The following is a 22,666-nucleotide window of genomic DNA, read 5'->3' as shown; positions in this document are numbered from 1 at the left end:
GAGTATTTTCTTTTATTATCTGTTTGTTGCTGATTTAGTTAGGAAGAACAAGGGAGGAGACAGTGGTGTAGTTATAAGGTGTCTGGACTATTAATCCAGAAACAGACTAATGCATTTTGGGACACAGATTCAAATCCTACCATGACAATCGGCAGAATTTAAATTCTCTCAACAAGTGCTTTTTTTCAAAAAATTCTGGAGTTGAGAACTAGTCTGTGGAAATGTCATCAAAACTCTGCAGGAAATCTGAAACAAAAAGCAGAAAGTGTTGAACAAATCTGGCAGGTCAGGTTGCAGTGAGTTGTGAGGAAGAGTCCTATTCGACATAACATTAATAAATGGTACTAAAGTAAATCATCAGCCATGATCTAATTGTATGTTAGGGCAAATTCAAGGAGCTGAAGGGCTGACTTAGAGTAATAGAGATATACAGCATGGAAACACATCTTTTGGTCCAACTCATCCGTGCCAACCTGGTAACCTAAATAAATTTAGTCCCATTTGCCAGCCTTTGGCCCATATCCCTCTAAACCCTTTCTATTCATATACCCAGCCAGATGCCTTTTAAGTGTTGTAATCGTACAAGCCTCCTCCACTTCCTCTGGCAGCTCATTCCATACATACACCATGCTCTGCATGCGAAAGGTGCCCCTTAGATCCCTTTTTAAATCTTTCTCCTCTCATCTTGAACCTATGCCCTCTAGTTTTGGACTCCCTCGCCCTGGGAAAAGACCTTGTCAATTTATCCTATCCATGCTCCTCATAATTTTATAAGCCTCTATAAGATCACTCCTCAGCCCCCGATGCACTAGTGAAAATACTCCCAGCCTATTCAGCCTCTGCCTAGAGCTCAAACCCTCCAGTCCTGGCAACATCCTTATGAAACTTTTCTGCACCCCTTCAAGTTTCACATCTTTCCTATAGCAGGGAGACCAGAATTGCACATAGTATTCCAACAGTGGTCTAACCAATTCCTGTAAAGCTGCAACATGACCTCCCAACTCTTATACTCAATCACTGACCAATAAAGGCAAGCATACCAAAAGCTGCCTTCACTATGCTATCTTCCCTGCGTCTCCACTTTCAAGGAACTATGAACATTTACTCAAAGGTCTCTTTGTTCAACAGCATTCCCCAGGACCGTACGATTAAGGGCATAAGTCCTCCCCAGAATTGCCTTTCCAAAATACAGCACCTCATATTTATTCATATTAAACTCCACCTGCCACTCCTCGGCCAATCTGATCAAGATCCCATTGTACTCTTGAGGTAACCTCCTTAGCTGTCCACTACACCACCAATTTTGGTGTCATCTGAAACCTTACTAACCATACCTTCTATGTTCACAACCAAATCATTTAGATAAACGACAAAAAGCAGTGGACCCAGCACTGATCCCTGTTGCACACTGCTGGTCACAGGTCTCCGGTCAGAAAAGCAGTCCTCCACCACCACACTCTGGATACAGAACTAGCTTGCAGGTAGAAGACAAATAGCTAGCTGTCTGTCTGTTCTGTGTGATCTAACCTTGCTAACCAGTCTACTATAAGGAACCTTGTCAATGCCTTACTGAAGTCCACATGGATCACGTCCATCACTCTGCCCTCAGCAATCCTTTGTCACTTCTAAAAATTCAATCAAGTTAGTGAGACGTGATTTCCCGCACAGAGCCATGTTGACTATCCCTAATCAGTCCTTGCCTTTTCAACTAGATATAAATCCTGTTCCTCAGGTTTCCCTCCAATAACTTGCCCACCACCAATGTCAGGCTCATTGGTTTATAGTTCCCTGGGTTTTTGTTCCCACCTTTCTTAAGTTGTGGCACAACGTTAGCCAATCTCCAGTCTTCCAGCACCTCGCCTGTAGCTATCAATGATTCAAATATCTTAGCAAGGGGCCCAGCAATCACTAAACTTCTCATAAAGTTCTAGGGTACAAAAACAAAGTTGCTGGAAAAGCAGGGTTGGCAGCATCTGAGCTTTTTCAGCAATTTTGTTTTTGTTCCTCATTTACCGCATCAGCAGTTCTTTCAGTATTTTTTTAAAGTCCCAGGGTCCTCCTGATAAGGTCCTGGGGATTTATGCATCTTTATGTTTTAAGATGTCCAACACCACCACCTCTGTAATATGGATATTTTCAAGAGTTTGCCATTTATTTCCGCATGTTCTCTATCTTCCATATCCTTCTGCTATTTTCTATGTCCCAATCTCTCTCATTTGCTTTGGCACCACAATAAGAACAACTGAGGGAGATGGATCTCTGAGCTAGTAATCTGGAGAACCAGAATAATGCTTGGGTGACATGAGTCCAAGTCCCACCACAATGGCTTGTGGAATTTAAATTCATTTAATTAGATCAGTAATTGAACATTAATTTCAGTAGTGGTGACCATTTAGTGTGGTTGTTTGTTGTGGAAAAACCTACTGTCCTATGTGAAGGAAATCTGCCTTCCTTACCTGGTCTGTCCCTTGTGTGACTTGAGACCCACCGCAATCTGCTTGACTCTTAACTGCCCTCAGTAATGGTCTAGCAACACACTCAGTTCAAAACAGTTAGGGATTCCAGCAACTCCTGCATTCCGTGAAAGATTAAAGAACAGAATCCTCAAGGATATCTGCTTTCTTGAAATTCTGGCCTCTTCTCTTTGCCCCATTTCCAACCCCCCACTATTGGCGACCATGCTTTCAATGCTGAGACCCTGAGTGCTGGACTTCTCTCTAAGGCTGTGCAACCCCAAACCCCCTCTGCTCTGTGGTGATAATCGTTAAAAACCTACCTCTTTGGCCAAATATTTGATTGCCTTTTCTCACATTGGCCTCATGTGACTTGGTGGAAAATTTTGTTTTATGTTAAGATTGCTATATAAGTACAATTTGTTTTGTTGTAGAACTATGTGCATCTGCTGAGGGAGTCAGTTAGCTCAGTTGGCTGGATGGCTGTGTGGCATGTAGAACAATGGGTTCAGTTCCCACATCAGCTGAGGTTACCATGAAGGACTCTCTTTCTCAGTGCTGTCAGAGGTGCGCTGACCCTTTGGTTAAACCACCCACCTGTCTTACAAATGAGACAGCTGCCCTATGGTCCCACAGAACAAGGGTGACGTTACCTCGCATCTGTCAAGGCCATTTAGTGGCTGGACTTTGACACTGATGTAGAATGCTGTTTGAGGTGATGAAGTTTAGAGTGAGAATGTTTTGTTTAGAATCATATGGATTCTGTTGGTAGTAGTGCTGACATCATGGGTCACCACCCCAGCCTCAAGGAGATTGCCAGTCCTTTGTGTTTACTGAGTAGCTAATTGCAAGCTTGGAGACTTCTATCTCACTGTTTGAGTCAGAAGGTTGTGGATTCCAACTGCGATATGGGAGTAAATATGGTAGCACTGAAATAGTGCTGCATTCAGAATTTTTTGGGAAGAGCACAGAGTTCTCCCAATGCCCTGTGAAACACAAAACCCTCGTCCAATGCTATCGAAACTGATTAACTGGTTATTCACCTTGTTGCAGTTAATGGGATTTTACTGTGTTCATGAGCTGTCTACTTAATATCAGTGAGGGCGCTCACAAAGTATTCATGACTGTCAAATCTTGTAGAATGTCCTGAGGATGAGACAGCCACTATGCAAATGCAAAGTCTTGCTACCTGTTTTAAGTGGGAGAGCAGGTCTAACAAACTTAGTGAATGTCATCTCCTAAAAGTAGCTCTCGACAGTCTGGTATTCCACCTTAAATGCTAGGTCACATTCTGAAATAGCCATCCCCATTTGGGTGATGGAGAGTGAGATTTTCAGTGTTCCTGGAGTCTTGCAAGCACTCCCTTAGAAACACTTCTGAAGTATAGTAACCATTGCAATGTATGCAACATAACAGGCAGTTTGCACAAACTCTAGGCAGTGGTGTGATAATGATTGCCTCTGTTTATTGATGCTGACTGAAGGATAAACTTCCTCTTTATATCCCAACAAATAAGCCCTTTTACACTTTTTTAAAGTTACTTTTGGCAATTTTTTCACAAACCTCTGATCGGTATTATAGAACATAGAAAAGTACAGCACAGTACAGGCCTGTAATAAAATAACCTAACCTACATTCCCCTCAATTCACTGCTGTCCATGTGCACGTCCAGCAGTCGCTTAAATGTCACTAATGACTCCGCTTCCACAACTACCACTGGTAAAGCATTCCATGCGCTCACAACTCTCTGGGTGAAGAACCTCCCTCTGACATCTCCTCTATACCTTCCTCCTAACACCTTAAAACTATGACCCCTCATGGCAGTCAATCCTGCCCTGGGGAAAGGTCTCTGGCTATCGACTGTATCCATGTTTCTCATTACTTTGTACACCTCGATCAAGTCACCTCTCTTCCTCCTTCTCTCCAGAGAGAAAAGTCCGAGCTCAGTCAACCTCTCCTCGTAAGACAAGCCCTCCAGTCCAGGTAGCATCCTGGTAAACCTCCTTTGCACCATCTCCAAAATCTCCACATCTTTCCTATAATAGGGCAACCAGAACTGGACACAGTATTTCTCACCAGGGTTTTGTAAAGCTGCAGCATAACCTCGCGGCTCTTGAACTCGATCCCCCTGTTAATGAAAGCCAAAACACCATATGCTTTCTTAACAACCTTATCCACCTGGGTGGTAACTTTTGAGCGAGCTATGCACTTGAACACCAAGATCCCGCTGTTCCTCCACACTGCCGAGAATCCAGCCTTTAATCCTATATTCAGCATTTAAGTTTGACCTTCCAAATTGCATCACTTCGCACTTATCCAGGTTGAACTCCATCTGCCATTTCTCAGCCCAGCTCTGCATACTGTCAATGTCTCGCTGAAGCCTGCAATAGCCCTCGATACTATCAACAGCACCTCCAACCTTTTGTGTCATCAGCAAACATACTAACCCACCCCTCATCCAAGTCATTTATAAAAACTACAAACAGCAGAGGCCCAAGAACAGAGCCCTGTGGGACACCACTCAGCACTGACCTCCAGGCAGAATACTTACCATCTACAACCACTCTCTGCCTCCTGTCAGCCAACCAATTCTGAATGCAGACAGCCAAATCACCCTGTATCCCATACCTCCTGACTTTATGAATGAGCCTGCCGTGGGGAACCTTATCAAATGCCTTGCTGAAGTCCATGTACACCACATCCACTGCTCGACCCTCGTCAACCTGTCTCGTGACCTCCGCAAAGAACTCAATAAGATTTGTAAGGCATGACCTGCACCCCTCAAAGCCATGCTGACTCCCTTTAATCACGCTATGCTTTTCCAAATAGTCATAAATCCTATCCCTCAGAATTTTTTCCAAAACCTTGCTGACCACGGACGTAAGACTGACTGGTCTGTAATTCCCTTTCTTGAAAAGAGGAACAACATTTGCCAAAAAAAGTGTGAACAGTAGTAATTCCAGGAGGGTTAAAGGTTTGAAAGTGGCACTGACTTTACAACAAACTTTTATATTGCGTGCATTAGATTGGTGTGTTTATTTTTCCCAGTTTAGTTATGACTAAATGTGATATTCATCGTACAAATGATCTTGGTTTAGCTCAATGTTTGGGCCCTGGGATTAAAGTACAAGAGATATAGATATCGGATTTTCCACGTCGGCTTTGCATTTATTGATAGAACTTTCACTTCTAAGTTTGGAGGTCATTGGAATCCCTCTGCAAAGACTAGAGCACTGAAATTTAGGCTGCCATTACAGTGTAGTATTGAGGCTTTGCTGTGAGGCCTGAGGTGCAGAGTTACAGATGAAACATTAAATCAAAGACTTGTTTGCCCTGTCAGGTGGATGAAAAAGATCCCATCGTGCCTAGCTAAAATATCCTGGCCTGAACTCACATCATTTTGGAAACCAAAGGAGCTCTATTGAGTGACCTGTGTCAATACTTATCCCTAGTCAGTAAGTGGTCATTATCACATTGCTCTTTGCAACTTGCTGTGTGCAAATTGCCTGTTATGTTGCATGCACTGTAATGGTGACTACAGTTCAGAAGTATTTCTTAGGGAGTGCTACACTATCAGGCGTGCTATCTTTGGCTATGAAGTGTTTTGGAACATTGTGAAACATGCTATGTAATAACATGTCTTTACCCTATGTCCCCTTGATTTAATGCACTCATAATGGACCTTGGTTCATATACTCATGCCGTAAAGGTAGAAGGGCAGGTGGATAAGGTGGTTAAGAAGGTGGGATATTTACCTTTACTAGCTGAGGCACAGAATACAGGAACAAGGAAGTTATGCTGAAAGTATATAAGATGCTGGTTAGGCCACAACTGGAGTACTGCATGTAATTCTAGTCACCACATTATAGGAGGGATGTGATTGCGTGTGAGAGGGTGCAGACGGGATTTACCAGGATGCTGCCTGGGTTGGAGGGTCTGTGCTGAGAGAAACGAGTGGTTAGGCTGGCATTGTTTTCCTTGGAGTGGCAAAGAAAACCTGATAGAGCTGTATAAGATTGAGGGGCATAGCTAGAGTGAATAAGAAGGCAATTTTTTCATTATTAGAGAGTTCAGTAACAAGGGACACAGATTTAAGGATGGTAAGTTTGTGGATAACATCAAACTTGATGGTTATAGTGGACAGTGAAGAAGATCTTGATTAATTGGGTCAATGGGCTGAAGGGTGGCAGATAGCAGGCAGGACTTATACAATTAATGGTAGGGCCCTGGTAGTGATATAGAACAGAGTGACCTTAGAGTTCAGGTAAGTAATTCTTTGAAATTTGTCATATGTTAACAGGGTGGTTAAGAAGGCATTCAGCATGCTTGCCTTAATTGCTCAGACTTTTGAGTATGGAAGTTGGGATGTCATGATGAGGTTGTACAGGACATTGGTGAGGCCTTTTCTGGAATTCTGTGTCAATCATCATTGGTGGTCCCTTGCAAAAGATGATTCTCTTCCACTCAGCAAGTCTGTACGTGGTTGTACAGACCAATGAGGTTACTGCAGGCTATGTTGCATTTGGGGCAGAAGGTTGTTTTGGGAAGGGATGGTTTGGGCATTGGTGTGGCAGCATGCTCCTTTTGCTCTTCTCACCTGGCTTCCGCTTTTTCATGACGGCAAGTCACGCGGTGCGCAATGCCTTCCTGGATGCTTCTCCTCCTCTTCGGACAGCCTTGGGAAAGTAATTCCCAGTAGTCTGTGGGCATGCTACAGTTTACCCAAAAGTACTGTGTACAGTTCTTGTTGCTCTGCTATGGGAAGGATATTACTAAATCAGAAAGAGTTCAGAAAAGATTTACCAGGATGTTGTCAGCAATGGAAGGTTATAGTTACAAAGAGAGGCTGGGACTTTTTTTGCTGGAAAATAGGAATTGGGGGGTGTGTGACTTTTATAATATCATGAGAGGCATAGATAAGGTGAATAGCAAGGGTCTTTGCTGTATGGTGGAGCAGTTCAAAACCAGGGGGCATATTTTTAAGATGAAAGGAAAAGCATTTAAAAATGACATGGGTGCAACCTTTTTACACAGAGTGGTTCATAAGTGGAATGAACTGCCAGAGGAGCTGATGGATGTGGGCACAGTTACAACATTTGGATAAGTAGATGAATAGCGGAGGTGTGGAGTGATATAGGCCAAATGCCAGCAGGTAGGATTAGTTTGGCTTGGGAACATGCTTGGGTCTGTTTCCATGCTGTATGACTCTAGAATATTCTAAATCGTGAGCACCACATTAAAGGAATTAGTGTGGCATTATCTCACTTGAATATTCAAATTGATCATTTCATGGTCTTTAGGATGAAATTTTATACTCCTACCAAACATCAGTGTAAAAGAAAAGGGTTTGCATTACTGTAGTGTTTTTAATAAGCTCGGGATATCCCATAGCATGTCGCAGGCATTAAAATGAAGTCATTGTGGTAATTGGAAATTTTCTGGAGGCTACCTCACTGCACAAATACGCAATGGATCATTATCCCAATCATGAGGCACTGGAAATAAATGCTGACCCAGCCAGTGACACACACATCCTAGACTGAATAAAGGTCTTTTAAACGTAGATGAACTTTTATGTCAACAAAGTAGCCAAGTCATGCATGGGGAGATACCACAGTGGTAGCATTAATTGAGAGGTTGAACATTGATTGGGATACTTGAAAAAGGGTTACACAAAATCTCCATGCCCTTTGAAGCTATTGCTGTCCAAAAATACAATTTAACCGAATCAAGTCTTTGCCACTAATATCTTACCATATCTCTTTCAGATTGACCTCACAGGCCTATCGCCAGAGGAAAGATGGAGGTGAGTATGTGTTCAATTAAATGGGAAGTAAAGGCAATGGGGAGGGCGCAAAGCAGATCTGCAAGGAACTAGAACTGAGAGTTCTACAACTATGATGAGAGTCTGAATGGGGCAGGGGCTCATTTCTTGAGATATAAGACGACTTGAGGTGGTGAACTCGTCTCTAACAATCCATTGTTAGGATTTTGCTTGGTACATTGGTAAAATGTTTTCACTTTATAAAGAGTTAAGATAATTACAAAAATTCCACCATGGGGTATTTTTTGAATGTCAAGGTACAGTTTCACAAATACTAGTGGCAATCCGAAATCTCTCAGGCAGTTCAATAAATCTACAACGATAGATGAATTTCAGTAATAGTGATGAAGTACCTATTGGATTGTTTATTTTTTGTATTAATAAAAACCCATCAGCTTACTTTTTCTCCCTTTTAAGGATGGAAATCTGCCATCCTTCCTGGGTCTGGGCTTAATGTGACATTAGACCTCCAGCAAGGTGCTTAGCTTTTATCTGACTTCTGAAATAGCTGAAAAAGGCCCTCATTTATATTTCAAGAAGCTGACTGACCACTGCTTCCTCAAGGCCATGTAATGACAATAAATCTAGCCAGCAATGACCCCACACTGAACAAAAAGAAATGCAGTAAGTTAGCATTTTAGAAACTAGCTTGTAATTTTGACTCCCAAAAAAAAAGGTAATGGCTGTTGTCAAGGTGGGAAACCCTTTCATGGCCTTAGTGAACATTGTCATTCTGTTTGACTGTAGGACATTGTGTCCTAGTACAGTGGTATGCCTGCTCAATATTTACTCGAAATGCCCAAGTCCACACAAGTCCAAGCACACTGCCTCGCCCTTTTTCCCCAGCTAAGACACACTGACTCAGCACACACCTTCGGGGTTCTTGGGACCAGTGATTCCACATTGTTTAACCCACTCAACCTAAATGTTTGTAATACTATAGTTTGTTATGGAGCCTACCTTGTGATCAAAGTGAAACCAATTTTTCCCTCCTTTTTCAAGGTGTGTTATGCTATTACTTGATAATAACATACTCTTACATGAGAGTCTTTACAGGAAGTGAGAGAATTGCTACAAAGAGCAAACACAGGTTTTCGAAATTGTGTATTCATACTGGGGAAGATATGGTTTTACTTAAAGTGAATTAAGTTAATTTTTGCAAAAGCCTTTTTGATGCAACCTTAATTGCATTTTAAATAGAACAGTTGTTCAAAAAAAGTTTTCTTGAGGTCTCGATGTTCAGCACCCTGATCTCTGGCCTTCTGGCCATTTAATACGTAAATTCCAAGTTTTAATCCTCAACCAATTTAACTAAATCAGTTAATGTAGCCACTTATTTCATTGCTATTATGTGATATTGCTGTATGGAAGTGAATCCCCATACTTCCTACATCATAAACTTTTATTGGTATTGGGAATCAGAGGTTAGGCAGGAATGTGGGGTTGAGGTCACAATCAGATCAGTCATGGTCTTATTCAATGTTAGAGCAAACTAGCGGGGCCACTTGCCTACTCACACTGATAATTCATATGTTTGTATATATGTGCAGCTCTAATTGCCATAATATGAAGAGGATGTAGTCACACTTGAGAGATGCAGAAAAAGATTTTCAAGGATGATAGCCAATGCTGTGGAGCTAGAGAAGTACAGCAGGCCAGGCAGCATCAGAGGAGCAGGAAAGTTGACATTTCGGGTCGGGACCCTTCAGAAATGGGGAGGGCAAGGGAGCTGGGAAGTAAATAGAGAGAGGAGGGGTGGGGCTGGGGAAGGTAGGTGGGATGGTGATAGGTGAATGATACGCTGGATGTGGAGGTTGATGGGTTGATATGTGAGGACAAGGGGGATGACGTCTTTATTTTTGTTGCGGGAAGGGGGTTTAAGAACAGAAGTGCGGGAAATGCAAGAGATGCATTTTTGATCTCCGGAGGGGATAAGTTGCCGTCCCCTCACATCACCCCGTCAACCTCCGCATCCAGCGTATCATTCTCTGCTATTTCCACCATCTACAATCTGACCCCATCCTCCCCAGCCCGGTCTGTCTCTTGTTGGGATCGTTCACTCTGCAACGCCCTCATCTACTTCACACACCCCATGAACCCCACCACATCTGGCACCTTTCCTTGCAACTTCAGGAAGTGCTACACCTGCCCTGACCCGAAACGTCAATTTTCCTGTTTCTCTGATGGTGCCTGGCCTGCTGTGTTCCTCCAGCTTCACACTGTGTTGTCTCTGACTCCAGTATCTGTGGTTCTTGCTTTCTCTGATAGCCAATGCTGCTAGGTTTTAGTTGTTAGAAAAGGATGAAGAGACTGGGTTGCTTCCTGTTGAATATGGAAGGCTGCAGCAAGAGGGTGATCTATTATCTTATCATAATTAGATCATGATTAACTATTTATTCATTTAAATACAATCATTTAATTTTAAATTACTTTGACGGGTAGGCACAAAGAATGTTCTCACACATGGGAAGAGCAATCCCAAAGGCCATCAGTAGTATGCAACTTCTAAAACCTTTGTATGGCCACCACAGCACCCCTGTCACTTCCTACAGGAACTCTCATCTTTGCTGTGATTTATTTTTGCTTATAGTTGTCATAACATTTTACTTCTATCTGAACAAAGGGAGAATAATCAGCTCCACTAGACTATACGGTTGACTCTATAATCTTCTGACATAACTATGTTAAGGCTCAACGTGTTAACCTATGTGGAAGAGCTGCTCTACCTAAAATTCAAAATAACTTCTTTACCCAGGATATGTTGAGAATGCGTAACTGGCAGCCATAGGGAGTGGTTGAGGCAAAAGCTTAATGTATTTAAGACACTATAGATAAGCTGCTGATGAGGGAAGAACAGGACTTTAAGCTGACAGTTAAATGAGTTGGGAGAAGACTCATAGGGAGCATAAATGCTAACTTGTGCAGTTTGGACTGAAACTGGCCTGTAATTTTTTTTTGTTTGTTACATGTAATGCTATGTAATTCTAGCAATTATGACTCTTCAATAAGTATTTAATTCATTGCAAAGTTTTATTTCCTGTCTTGGAATGTGGGCGTCAATAGCAAGGCCAGCATTTGTTGCTCATCCTGAAATGCCCTGGAGAAGGTTCACGGTGAGCTGCCTTCTTAAGCAGCTGCAGTCCCTGAGATGTGGGACAAGCTTTACATTGCAGATTTGTCAATTAATTAAATTTGGATTCTAACCTGTGCTGTGGTGGGGTTTGAACTTATGACTCTGGATCACAAGCCTAATGACATTACCACTGCGCTGGCATCTTTCAAGTGCCTTGGGGCAACCTGCGGCAATGAAAATGGGAAAAAAAACTCTTGCATTGATGCCAGACTGTTCGAGCATTGGTGTATCCTAATTGTTACTTCCTACTTATTGCAGGGTGGAACATGCACGGATGCATGCCAAGCACCGGGGGCACGAGGCAATGCATGCAGAGATGGTGCTCATTCTCATTGTTACCCTGGTGGTTGCACAGATTCTTCTGGTCCAGTGGAAGCAGAGACATGCCAAGTCCTACAACGTAAGGGTGTATTTATTTCATACAAGGCAGCATTCAAAGATAGTGGCAGGTCAGACGATTGTATAGAGCATTAAGAAATGCTGAGAATGGCTAAGTGTATGTGAGAAAGCTAGCTAGAAATATAATAACGATAAATAGCAAAAGTTTCTACCTGTATTTTTTAAAAGAATGTGAATGTTGATGCTGTAGAGTAAGGAAGGGAAGTTAATTGTAGATAGATAAATTTTTCTTAAGCCAGGATATTATGGGATATGAAAAAGATAGGCATATGGAGCTAGAACAAAGAAGAAAAAAATTACAGCTCAGCAACAGGCCCTTTGGCCCTCCAAGCCTGCACTGACATACTGCCCATCACAACTAAAACCCCCTACTGTTCCAGGGACCGTATGCCTCTATTCCCATCCTATTCATGTATTTATCAAGATGCCCTTTAAAAGCCACTGTCGTATCTGCTTCCACCTCCCCTGGTAGTGAATTCCAGGCAACCACCACCCTTTGTGTAAAAAAAAAAAAACTTGCCTTGTACACCACCTTTAAACTTTGCCCTTCGCACTTTAAACCTATGCCCCTCGTAACTGACACTTCCACCATGGGGGGAAAGCTTGTGACTGTCCACTGTGAGCATGCCCTTCATAATCTTGTAGACCTCTATCAGGTCGCCCCGCAACCTCTGTTGCTTCCAGTGAGAACAAGCCAAGTTTCTCCAACCTCTCCTCATGGCTAATGTCCCCCCATACCAGGCAACATCCTGATAAATCTTTTCTGTACCCATAGGCCACAGATCAGCCGTTGAGTGACAGACAAGCTAGAGAGGCTGAATGACGTACTCTTGTTCCTATGTTCCACTGAAATAGGTGAAATGAGTAAATATTTTTCTTCTGACTTCGCTCTTGATCCAAAAAAATTCCGGTAATAGCTGTGAATCAGGAGACATAAGTGAGAGGGAAGCAGCGCTTAGCAAGCTGAATAAGCTGCAAGCTTACAAGTCGCATGGGTCCAGATGGACCTTCATCCTAGGGCCTTAACAGGAGTTGCGATTAAGATGGTATGTGTGTTGCTATTAATTTTCCAAACTTACTTTGTTTCTGAATTACTTCCATGAAATTAGAAAATGGCATGTATAAATTCTCTGTTCGAGGATGTAGTGAAGCAGAAAACAGAAAAGTATAGACTTGATACCTTTGCGAGAGGATGTTAATTGATCATTTGGGAGTTTATAACAGGGCATTTAGAAAATTCCAGGTGATTGGTGAGAGTTGTCATGGCTTTGAACAAGGAAAATTGTGTTTAACCAATTTTATGGAGCTCTTTGAAGGACTAACATATGCTATGGATAGCAAGGAACCGTAGTTGCACTGTGCTTGGATTCCCAGAAGGCATTTGTAAAGGTGCTGCAAAAGTAGCAAAGTAGAAGCTCATGGTATAGGGAGTAACGGTAGCATGGATAGAAGTACGGCTGGCTGGCAAAGGTGTGATAGCCAATTTGCCAATAACCCAAAGGCAGGTGAAGAAGATGTAAAGAAATTGCAGATGGATATAGGTAGGTTGAATGAGTGGGCAGAAATCTGGCAGGTGATGTATAGTGTGGGAAGGCATGCTTCACTTGTTCAAGCATTCGAGATATTTTGCCTTTCCAGGGTTTTCTGCGGTAGGCTGGGCACTTGACAGGACCAAAAGAGAGAGCTTTAGATACGTTCATGATACTGTGATATTCAGTGAGAAATTATCAGATTAGGGTGATCATTATCCCACAGGATGTGAACAAATTTCTTGGGCCCAGTTTACAAGGTTGCTTCTAATAAGACCAGTCTTCTTAAGTGTGGAACTGTAGAATTGTGAGTGTACATGTTGAACAATGAATATAAGTTATTGGGGTAGATGGGAATGTGGAATTCAAAACACGAACAGTTCAGCTGTAATGTTATTGAATGACAGAGTTAGAGTTTGTTTACAGCATACCTTTAAGAAAGATGCTTATGATATTATATTCCAGCATAGCATGTGATCTGAAGGGTGGAAGGTCTCAGGCTCCATCTTAACTGGGAGCCACTTGAGTATGATGTGAATGGCTTAATATTAAATTTTATATAATGGCTTAATCTAAATAGTAATATTCATACATATTGTGAGTTATGATAAATGTCTGTTGAAGCTTTCAATACCACATTAGCCACGTCCAATTCTTATGTTATGGGAGCTAACGCAAACATTTCCATGTCAGGAACGGATATCCTGCTGGAGGAAAAGCCTGCACCATGGTGGCAGTTCACTAACTCTGACATAGCACCACAGACTCAAAGAGCCAAATGGCCTGCTTCAGTCCTTACTGAATGAATAATCCGGAGGACAAGAGATCAAACCCCACCATAGGTAGTACGAGAGGTTAGATTTTAAGAAACTGTTCTCTTATCTTGTGGGAATGGGCATACAAAAGACTGGAAGCTGAGCTTCAGTCATATGAAGCTGTGTTCAGACTCCATCTAGAATAACTGCACCATGTTGGGCCCAGGCCTTTGGGTGATGTATTGACCATGGAGTGGATGTATCGCAATTCACCAGAATATTGCTACATTCATAATAAGGGAGGTAAATTGTGAAAACAGATTGCACAGTTGAGACTTGTACTCCCTTGAAGATTAAGTAGTCATCTAATTGAAACTTTCAAAAGATTTGGTAGGATAGATGGAGAAAAACTCTTTTCTCTGCATATTGGTACTAAGGGGTGCAGTTAATGTACAGATTAGCTATGATCTAATTGGATAGTGGGACGGACCCTGAACTGGATGTCCTGCAGTAAAAGTGACCAATTAATCCTCTTTAGAAGAAAAGTTACTGTCTGTACCGGGTCTGCAAGTCATGTGCCTCCAGCCTCAGGCCAATAATAACTTAAATTTTTAAAATAATTCTTTCACTGGATGTAGGTGTCACTGGTTAGAACAGCATTTACTTGAGAAGGTAATGGTGGGCAACCACCTTGAGGCACTGCAGTCTGTGGTGTAGATAGGCCCATGGTGCTGGTAAGAAGGGAATTTGACCCAGTGACACTGAAGTAATGGTGATAATTGTCCTCGGAAGTGCCCTAGCAAACCAACCAAAGAATGGCTAATAAATGATATATATGTTAGTCATGTCTAAATAACAGAGAAGTATATATATAAAAGCCTAGAGAAGTGTGTGGTGGAGGATGGGCTGCACCTTGTTACTGGAAATATTTGCATAACAAATGTAGAATCCTTCCAAGGTCTTACAAATATGCTCAAAGCTGCTGACATCTTTCTCGCCTCGAGCTGTAAGATGAGGTGTACTGTTAATAGGTCCCAATAGGGTGATTGTGTCAAGGCACAAAATCGGCAACCAAGGCTCAGGGGATAATTGTGGAGAGGCGGAAAGCGGGATCCAAATGTTTGCTTTTACTGTTGTGAGAATGGTGATGTAGTTCTCCCGGTCCCATGTCCTTCTGAATCTTTCAGACTTATCGGTTGACCGTACTGGGTTTTTTTCTTGCAGCACCAACAGCTTAGGTTTTTATAGCATCTTTAGTGTAACAAAATGTTCCAAGGTGTTTCACAGGTGCATTCAAAAACAAAGTGTGACACCATATGACATGAGATATTAGGGCAAAAGCTTGCTCAAAGAGATTGGTTTGAAGCTTCATCTTGAAATAATAAAGTGAGCTGGAGAGCTGTAAGGAAGAAATTCCAGAACTTAGAGCCCTAGCAGCTGGAGGCATGGTCCTCAATGGTGGATCAAATTTGACTGGTATGTGTTAGTGGCAGAATTAGAATGCAGATATCTCAGCAGGATTGTGAGGTTAGCAAAGATTGTGGAGAGAGGATGCAACAAGCTCACGTAGGAATTAGAAAACAAGGGTGGCAATGCTCTGCATCTTAATGCAATCTTTATTCTAGATCTTGTCAAGTAGTTAAAGTATTACTGTCTCCTGTATAAATAATTGCAAGTTCAGTTCTCTGGAACTGGAACTTCCTGTTAAGCTTTGCAGTGTTCTGTTTAGTTGCTCCTTCACCGCGAGGCAAAAACACAGATATGAGATAATTGACAATAGAGTCAGCAAATGTGAACGAGGGTTTACTTTTCTGCCAAAAGTTTTGTGACGTGGAACTGCTGCCTGAAGGGTCAGTGGAATCTGATCTGATAGGAACCTTCATAAAGAAATTGGTTAAGTATTTGAAGGTAGCAAAATGGTAAGGTTATGGGTAAAGAGCAGGGGAATCGATCTGATTGGATAGGGCTTTCAAGGACAAACACAATTGGCTGAGTGTTGCTGAAAAGACACATGTGTCACTTAAGCACTTCATCTTACATTCATTAGGAAAATGTAAGAATACCAAATTTCAAACTGTTATGACAGTTTATCGCACAGGAGAAAATGACACTGGTTGGCAACTGACTGGCCGAGGCATTGCTATGGAAAAAGTAGTAGGCAACCTCAGTCAAATATGACATTCTTGTGTTTGGCCTGAAGAGCTTAAGGCAATGTGTTATGCTTTACAACAAAATTTAAGTTCTATATTACCAAATGGGCTGAATGACCTCCTGTGCTGCCAGATTCCAAGTGAAGTGCATTTTGGAAAAAAGAATACAGGCATGGACTGTTTTCTAAACGGTGAGAAAATTCGCAAATCAGAAGTACAAAGGGATCTGGGAGTGTTGGTCCAGGATTCTCTAAAGGTTAACTTGCAGGTAGAGTCTGTGATTAAGAAAGCGAATGTAATGTTGTCGTTTATCTCGAGCGGGTTGGAATATAAAAGCAGCGATGTGCTTCTGAGGCTTTATAAGGCTCTAGTTAGGCCCCATTTAGAATACTGTGTCCAATTTTGGGCCCCACACCTCAGGAAGGACATACTAGCCCTGGAGTGTGTCCAGGGGAGATTCACATGGATGATCCCTGAAATGGTAGGTTTAATGAACGGCTGAGGATCCTTGGATTGTATTCATTAGAGTTTAGAAAGTCGAGGGGAGATCTAATAGAAACTTAGAAGATAACATATGGCTTAGAAAGGATGGACGCTGGGAAATTGTTTCCGTTAGGCGGGGAGACTAGGACCCGTGGGCACAGCCTTAGAATTAGAGGGGGTAAATTTAGAACGGAAATGAGGAGACGTTTCTTCAGCCAGAGAGTGGTGGGCCTGTGAAATTCAGTGCCACAGAGCGCAGTGGAGGCAGGGACGTTAAATGTCTTCAAGGCAGAGATTGATAAATCCTTGATTCACAAGGAATCACGGGCTATGGGGAGAGTGCAGGGAAGTGGAGTTGAAATGCCCATCAGCTATGATTAAATGGCGGAGTAGACTCGATGGGCCGAATGGCCTTCCTACCGCTTCTATGTCTTACAGTCTTATGGAAGTGTGCCTTATTGCCATGTGATCTTGTCTCGCCTTGAAATGCTCTTCTTCAAGAGGTAGAATCTTTAATCGCATGTCAAATAGGCACAATTATGCCTGTAGTTATTATGTTAATGTAAACCAGCGAATAACAAATTCAGATCATTTGCTGATGAATGAATTGAAATTCTTTCACAACAAGAGGGGGTTTAATAAATTACAGGAGTCCTTTGAGTGCAGCAAAGATGTTAGAAATAAGTAGAATTCCATACTAGGAGAAGCTTTGGATGCTTGTTCCAATAATCTCTTGTTGCGGCGCTGAGGTTTTACCTCCAGGACATAGCCCATGCTAATGAGATGAAAGTCTCAACATTGTGTGTCTCCAATCACAAGGGTTCCTTGTGGCTCTCTCACACACACGTGCATTGAGTGTGAGTACTACGTTAAACATGTCTTTTGTTCTCATGCAGCTTGTGACACTGTTCCAGATGTGGGTTGTGCCTCTGTATTTCACAGCTAAACTGCACTGGTGGAGGTTCCTAGTGATCTGGGTGCTGTTCTCATTAATTACAGCCTTTGTTACTTTCCGGGCAACGCGGAAACCACTGGAGGGAACAACGCCCAGGTAATGTACTGTGTGATTGAGGTAAATTTGTGGGGGAATTGTATCCCATTTGATCATTCCCATCTTGTTCATAAATGCCAATTCCCTAGCTACCATCAGTTCTAAAGTTGTCACTGGGCCTGAAAAGTTAACTCTGATTTCTCTGCACAGATACTGCCAGACCTGCTTTCAGCATGTTTCTAGCAATTTCAGTTTTAGTTTCTGATTTCCAGCATCTGCTATTCTTTCGGTTTTTGATTTCCATATTTGACCATTTGTTCTGTTTCAGTTGTCAATAATGATCTGGAGTCCTCCATGTACACACTTATGGCCAACATTCCTTGTTCTTGTTGGAGGGTCAGAGCTGTGGGGGAATTGCCCTGTTAGACGATCAGTGCATTGGGAGTGTCACCCTATCAGTGGGTTAGGGGACTGTCATCAGAGTTTTTTTGGATACAATGTTATATGGATCCCATTGTCCTTGGGGGTCACTGTTCTTTGGTATGCTGATGTCGTGAAATGTTGCAGGAACGCAATTCATTCTTTTTGGGCACCCAATCTAAATGAGCAATCTGGCGCAGTACTGACAGAATACTTCCTGACATCGCTTGTAAACTTGCTTCTTGATGCTTCTCTTTGCCAGCTCACAGCTTCCACTCCCTGAAGATCCTGTCCAATATCAACTTCTCATTTGTTGTCAATCAGTTGCTCCAAATTGTGCCACTGTCATTATATAAGGCATCTCATCCTCTTGCAAAGTTATTGTTCACAAAATGAAGTGAAAATCTCTTTCTAGTAGTTGATTATTATCACTGAATTGATCCAATGCTAGTTTATAGTGGTAAGAGTAAATAACTTGTCCACCTTCAGGAGGAGAGGAAATTTAATTCTGTTAAATAATTAAATTTGCAATAGAAAGCTCATATCAGTAATTGTGACTATGAAACTCATCGATTGTCGTTAAAACCCAACTGATTCACTAATGTCCTTTAGGGAAGGAAACTGCCTGTATGTGTCTCCAGAGTCACAGCAGTTTTGATTCTTAAACGCCCTTTGGCAATTAGGGATGTACAATAAAATCTCACTTGGCCAGCAGCACCCTTTTCCTGTGAATGAACATTTAAATAAAAACAGGCTGTTTGGGTGAACCAGCCTGTGCTGGCTTTTACACTTCACATGAGCCTCCTCTTACTTTACTTTCAGTGTTGAGGAGAAAACAGTTAATAAATGCAGTTTTATTGTCGAGCCCACTAATAAATTGAGATAGTCCAACTTATTTTGCGTAAGAGTTTTTACATCCTCTGCAGTTTTACAGGACTTCAGACACTTCTTAAAAATTTGTTCAAGGGATATGAGCTTTTCTGCTAATGCCCATATTTCTTGCCATTTCTAATTGACCTTGAAGGTGGTGATGAACTGCCTTCTTGAACAGCTGCAGTCTATGGTATAGGAACTCCCACAATGTTGTTATGGAGCTCCAGAATGACAGTGAAGAAATGGCCATTATATTTCCGATTCTGGATGGTATATAAAACCAGAAAATACCAGACAAAATCAGGTCTGGCAGCATCTGTTAATGAGAAAAAGAGTTAATGTTTCGAGTTTGTTAGGAGTTCAACAGAACCGAAGTCATACTTGGATGGGAACTTGCAGATGGTGGTGCTCCCATTCATCTGTTTCCGGTGCCCTTCTCGGTGCTAGGGGTCACTGATTTGGAAGGTATGTGTTGTAGATTATACACACTGCTACCTTTGTGCATCACTGGTGACAGGAGTGAATTTTGACATTGAAGGGAGGCTACCGCTATCACTAGTTTGCTCTGAATGGTGACCAGATTCTTGATTGTTATTGGAGCTGCACTCATTCATGCTAGTGGCAGGTATTCCATCACAATCTTTATTAATGCTTAGTAAATGGTGGACAGGCTACAGGAAGACAGAGGTGTGTTTCAAGCTACAGTATTCCTGGCCTTCTTGGCCTATTCCTGTTTATGTAGCCACAATATTCATGACTTGTTCAGCTTCTAGTCAGTAGTGAACACTAAGATGATGATAGTCATTGTCTCTTTCTTTTCGGTTGTTCCAGGCTGGTTTATAAATGGTTTCTCCTACTCTACAAATTGAGCTATGCCAGTGGGATCGTGGGCTATGCTGGAGTAATGTTTACCCTCTTTGGCATAAACTTATTATTTAGGTAAGGATTTTGACATTCAACTTCCTCTAATTAAAGCGTGAAGGGACAGAACTTGATTGGTGAATATGTGAATCAGAATCATTCTTTTGTCAAAAGCAGCAATGTAAGTTTGAGGGAATTGAACACTTCACAGCAGCAAAATGTAGTATAAAGGAAAAGTTGCAGAAAGTCTGCACAGTAACGTTATTGTGCCATATCCTGGAATTCCTTGCCAAAGTTAATTGTGAAATCACCATTGTCACAGTGACTGCAAAGCTTCAAAGACTTCCATCTTCACAGGAATCCTAGAATGAGAAGCAAATACTGGCCTTGCCACTGATGCCAAATTCATACACAAAGATTTATAAGAAACAAGCATTCCTGGGTTTATAAAGCTACTAGACATAGGAACAAAAGTAGGCTATTCAGCCCAATAAGTGTGCTCTGCCATTCACTGAGATCACGGTAGATCTGATAATCTTCAACTCAATTTTCCTGCCTTTTCCCCGTGATCCTTGATTCTTTTACTGATTTAAAAATCTGCCTACCTGAGCCTTGAATATACTTCAAGATGTAGCTTTGACAGCCCACAGATTCTCATGTCTTGTTAGTCGTTACCACATTGTGAAAGGTTAAGCTTGCCAGTATTGTAATGGCCTCTCGTGAAATATCCTTTTTTAGACCAAAACAGTCTGGGGAGTACTCGGTGTTAACTTGACTACTGATGGCATTATCGGGAAACCATAATCTGAGGTTGCTGTGGCTAGGAACAGCCAAGAAGCAAGGATAAATTGAAAATGGTAGCCTTGTTATTCTTTAGCCTGTCTTTTGTAGCAAACAGTTCAGGATATGGAATATTGAGGTGACAGGATACAAACTAAGTTCTCTTTCGAATGGAATGGTTTTCTGTTCTGCACTTTTTCAACAGATCATTGTGTTAAAAAGAGGTCTCTGGGAGTAGAATAGAGTGAAGACTGTGTTAGTGTTTGTTGTACAATTGGAAAGTGCAGAGAGCTGAAGAAAGAAAGGGCAAGGGACAGTAGACTGGGAACAAGGTCCATTGCTGTTTATTGCCACAGCCTATCAAACCATATGATAGAGTCGGGGAAGGGAATAGAACATAGAACATTACAGCACAGCACAGGCCCTTCGGCCTTCGATGTTGTGCCAACCTGTCATACCAATCTGAAGCCCATCTAACCTACACTATTCCATGTACATCCATATGCTTGTCCAATGACGACTTAAATGTACTTAAAGTTGGCGAACCTGCTACCGTTGCAGGCAAAGCATTCCATTCCCTTACTACTCTGAGTAAAGAAACTACCTCTGACATCTGTCCTATATCTTTCACCCCTCAATTTAAAGCTATGCCCCCTCGTGCTTGCCGTCACCATCCTAGGAAAAGGCTCTCCCTATCCACCCTATCTAACCCTCTGATTATTTTATATGTTTCAATTAAGTCACCTCTCAACCTTCTCTCTAATGAAAACAGCCTCAAGTCCTCCAGCCTTTCCTCGTAAGACCTTCCCTCCATACCAGGCAACATCCTAGTAAATCTCCTCTGCACCCTTTCCGTAGCTTCCACATCCTTCTTATAATGCGGTGACCAGAACTGTACGCAATACTCCAAGTGCGGCCACACCAGAGTTTTGTACAGCTGCAGCATAACCTCTTGGTTCTGGAACTCAATCCCTGTATTAATAAAAGCTAAAACACTATGCTTTCTTAACAACCCTGTCAACCTGGGTGGCAACTTTCAAGGATCTGTGTACATGTACACCAAGACCTCTCTGCTCATCTACACTACCAAGAATCTTACCATTAGCCCAGTACTTTGCATTCCAGTTACTCCAGCTAAGTGCATCACCTCACACTTGTCTACATTAAACTCCATTTGCCACCTCTCAGTCCAGCTCTGCAGCTTATTTATGTCTCTCTGTAACCTACAACATCCTTCGTCACTATCCACAACTCCACTGACCTTGGTGTCGTCTGCAAATTTACTAACACATCCTTCCACGCCCTCATCCACGTCATTTATAAAAATGACGAGCAGCAGTGGACCCCACACTGACCCTTGCGGTGTACCACTAGTAACTGGTCTCCAGGATGAATGTTTCCCATCAACCACCACCCTCTGTCTTCTTTCAGCAAGCCAATTTCCGATCCAACCTGCTATATTTCCCACAATTCCATTCCTCCGCATTTTGTACAATAGCCTGCTGTGGGGAACCTTATCGAACGCCTTGCTGAAATCCATGTACACCACATCAACCGGTTTACTCTCTTCTACCGGTTTGGTCACCTTCTCAAAGAACTCAATAAGGTTTGAGAGGCACGACCTTCCCTTCACAAAACCATGCTGACTATCCCTAATCAAATTATTCTTTTCTAGATGATTATACATCCTATCTCTTTTAACCTTTACCAACACTTTACCACAACTGAAATAAGGCTCACTGGTCTATAATTACCAGGATTGTCTCTACTCCCCTTCTTGAACAGGGGAACCACATTCGCTATCCTCCAGTCATTTGGCACTATTCCTGTAGACAACCGCTTCAACATGTTTACATCTTTCCTTAGCAAAAACCGCACACAGTAATTGAGATCTGCCCCCTGCCAATTCTGTGTATAACTGAAGATACTATCCTGACTTTTGTGTTCAATTTCTGTTTTAATAAAGGATAGCATCCTGTATTAGGCTTCTTGATTATCTTCTGTTCTTCAGTCTC

General features: G+C 42.1%; 1 protein-coding gene across 1 annotated transcript in view; it reads left to right on the top strand.

Annotated features, from left to right (window-relative positions):
• Positions 1-22,666, top strand: part of LOC125453133 (E3 ubiquitin ligase RNF121) — a 65,755-nt gene that overhangs the window by 1,778 nt on the left and 41,311 nt on the right. The window contains exons 2-5 of the mRNA XM_048532291.2: positions 8,222-8,259; positions 11,669-11,810; positions 17,623-17,777; positions 19,842-19,949. Coding sequence (XP_048388248.1) covers positions 8,222-8,259; positions 11,669-11,810; positions 17,623-17,777; positions 19,842-19,949 — 443 coding nt within the window. The remainder of the gene's footprint in view (positions 1-8,221; positions 8,260-11,668; positions 11,811-17,622; positions 17,778-19,841; positions 19,950-22,666) is intronic.

Source organism: Stegostoma tigrinum, chromosome 6, assembly GCF_030684315.1.
Source record: "Stegostoma tigrinum isolate sSteTig4 chromosome 6, sSteTig4.hap1, whole genome shotgun sequence".
Lineage (NCBI taxonomy): Eukaryota > Metazoa > Chordata > Chondrichthyes > Orectolobiformes > Stegostomatidae > Stegostoma > Stegostoma tigrinum.
The sequence above is the reverse complement of the archived record's forward strand: the minus strand, read 5'-3'. Positions and strand labels throughout refer to the sequence as shown.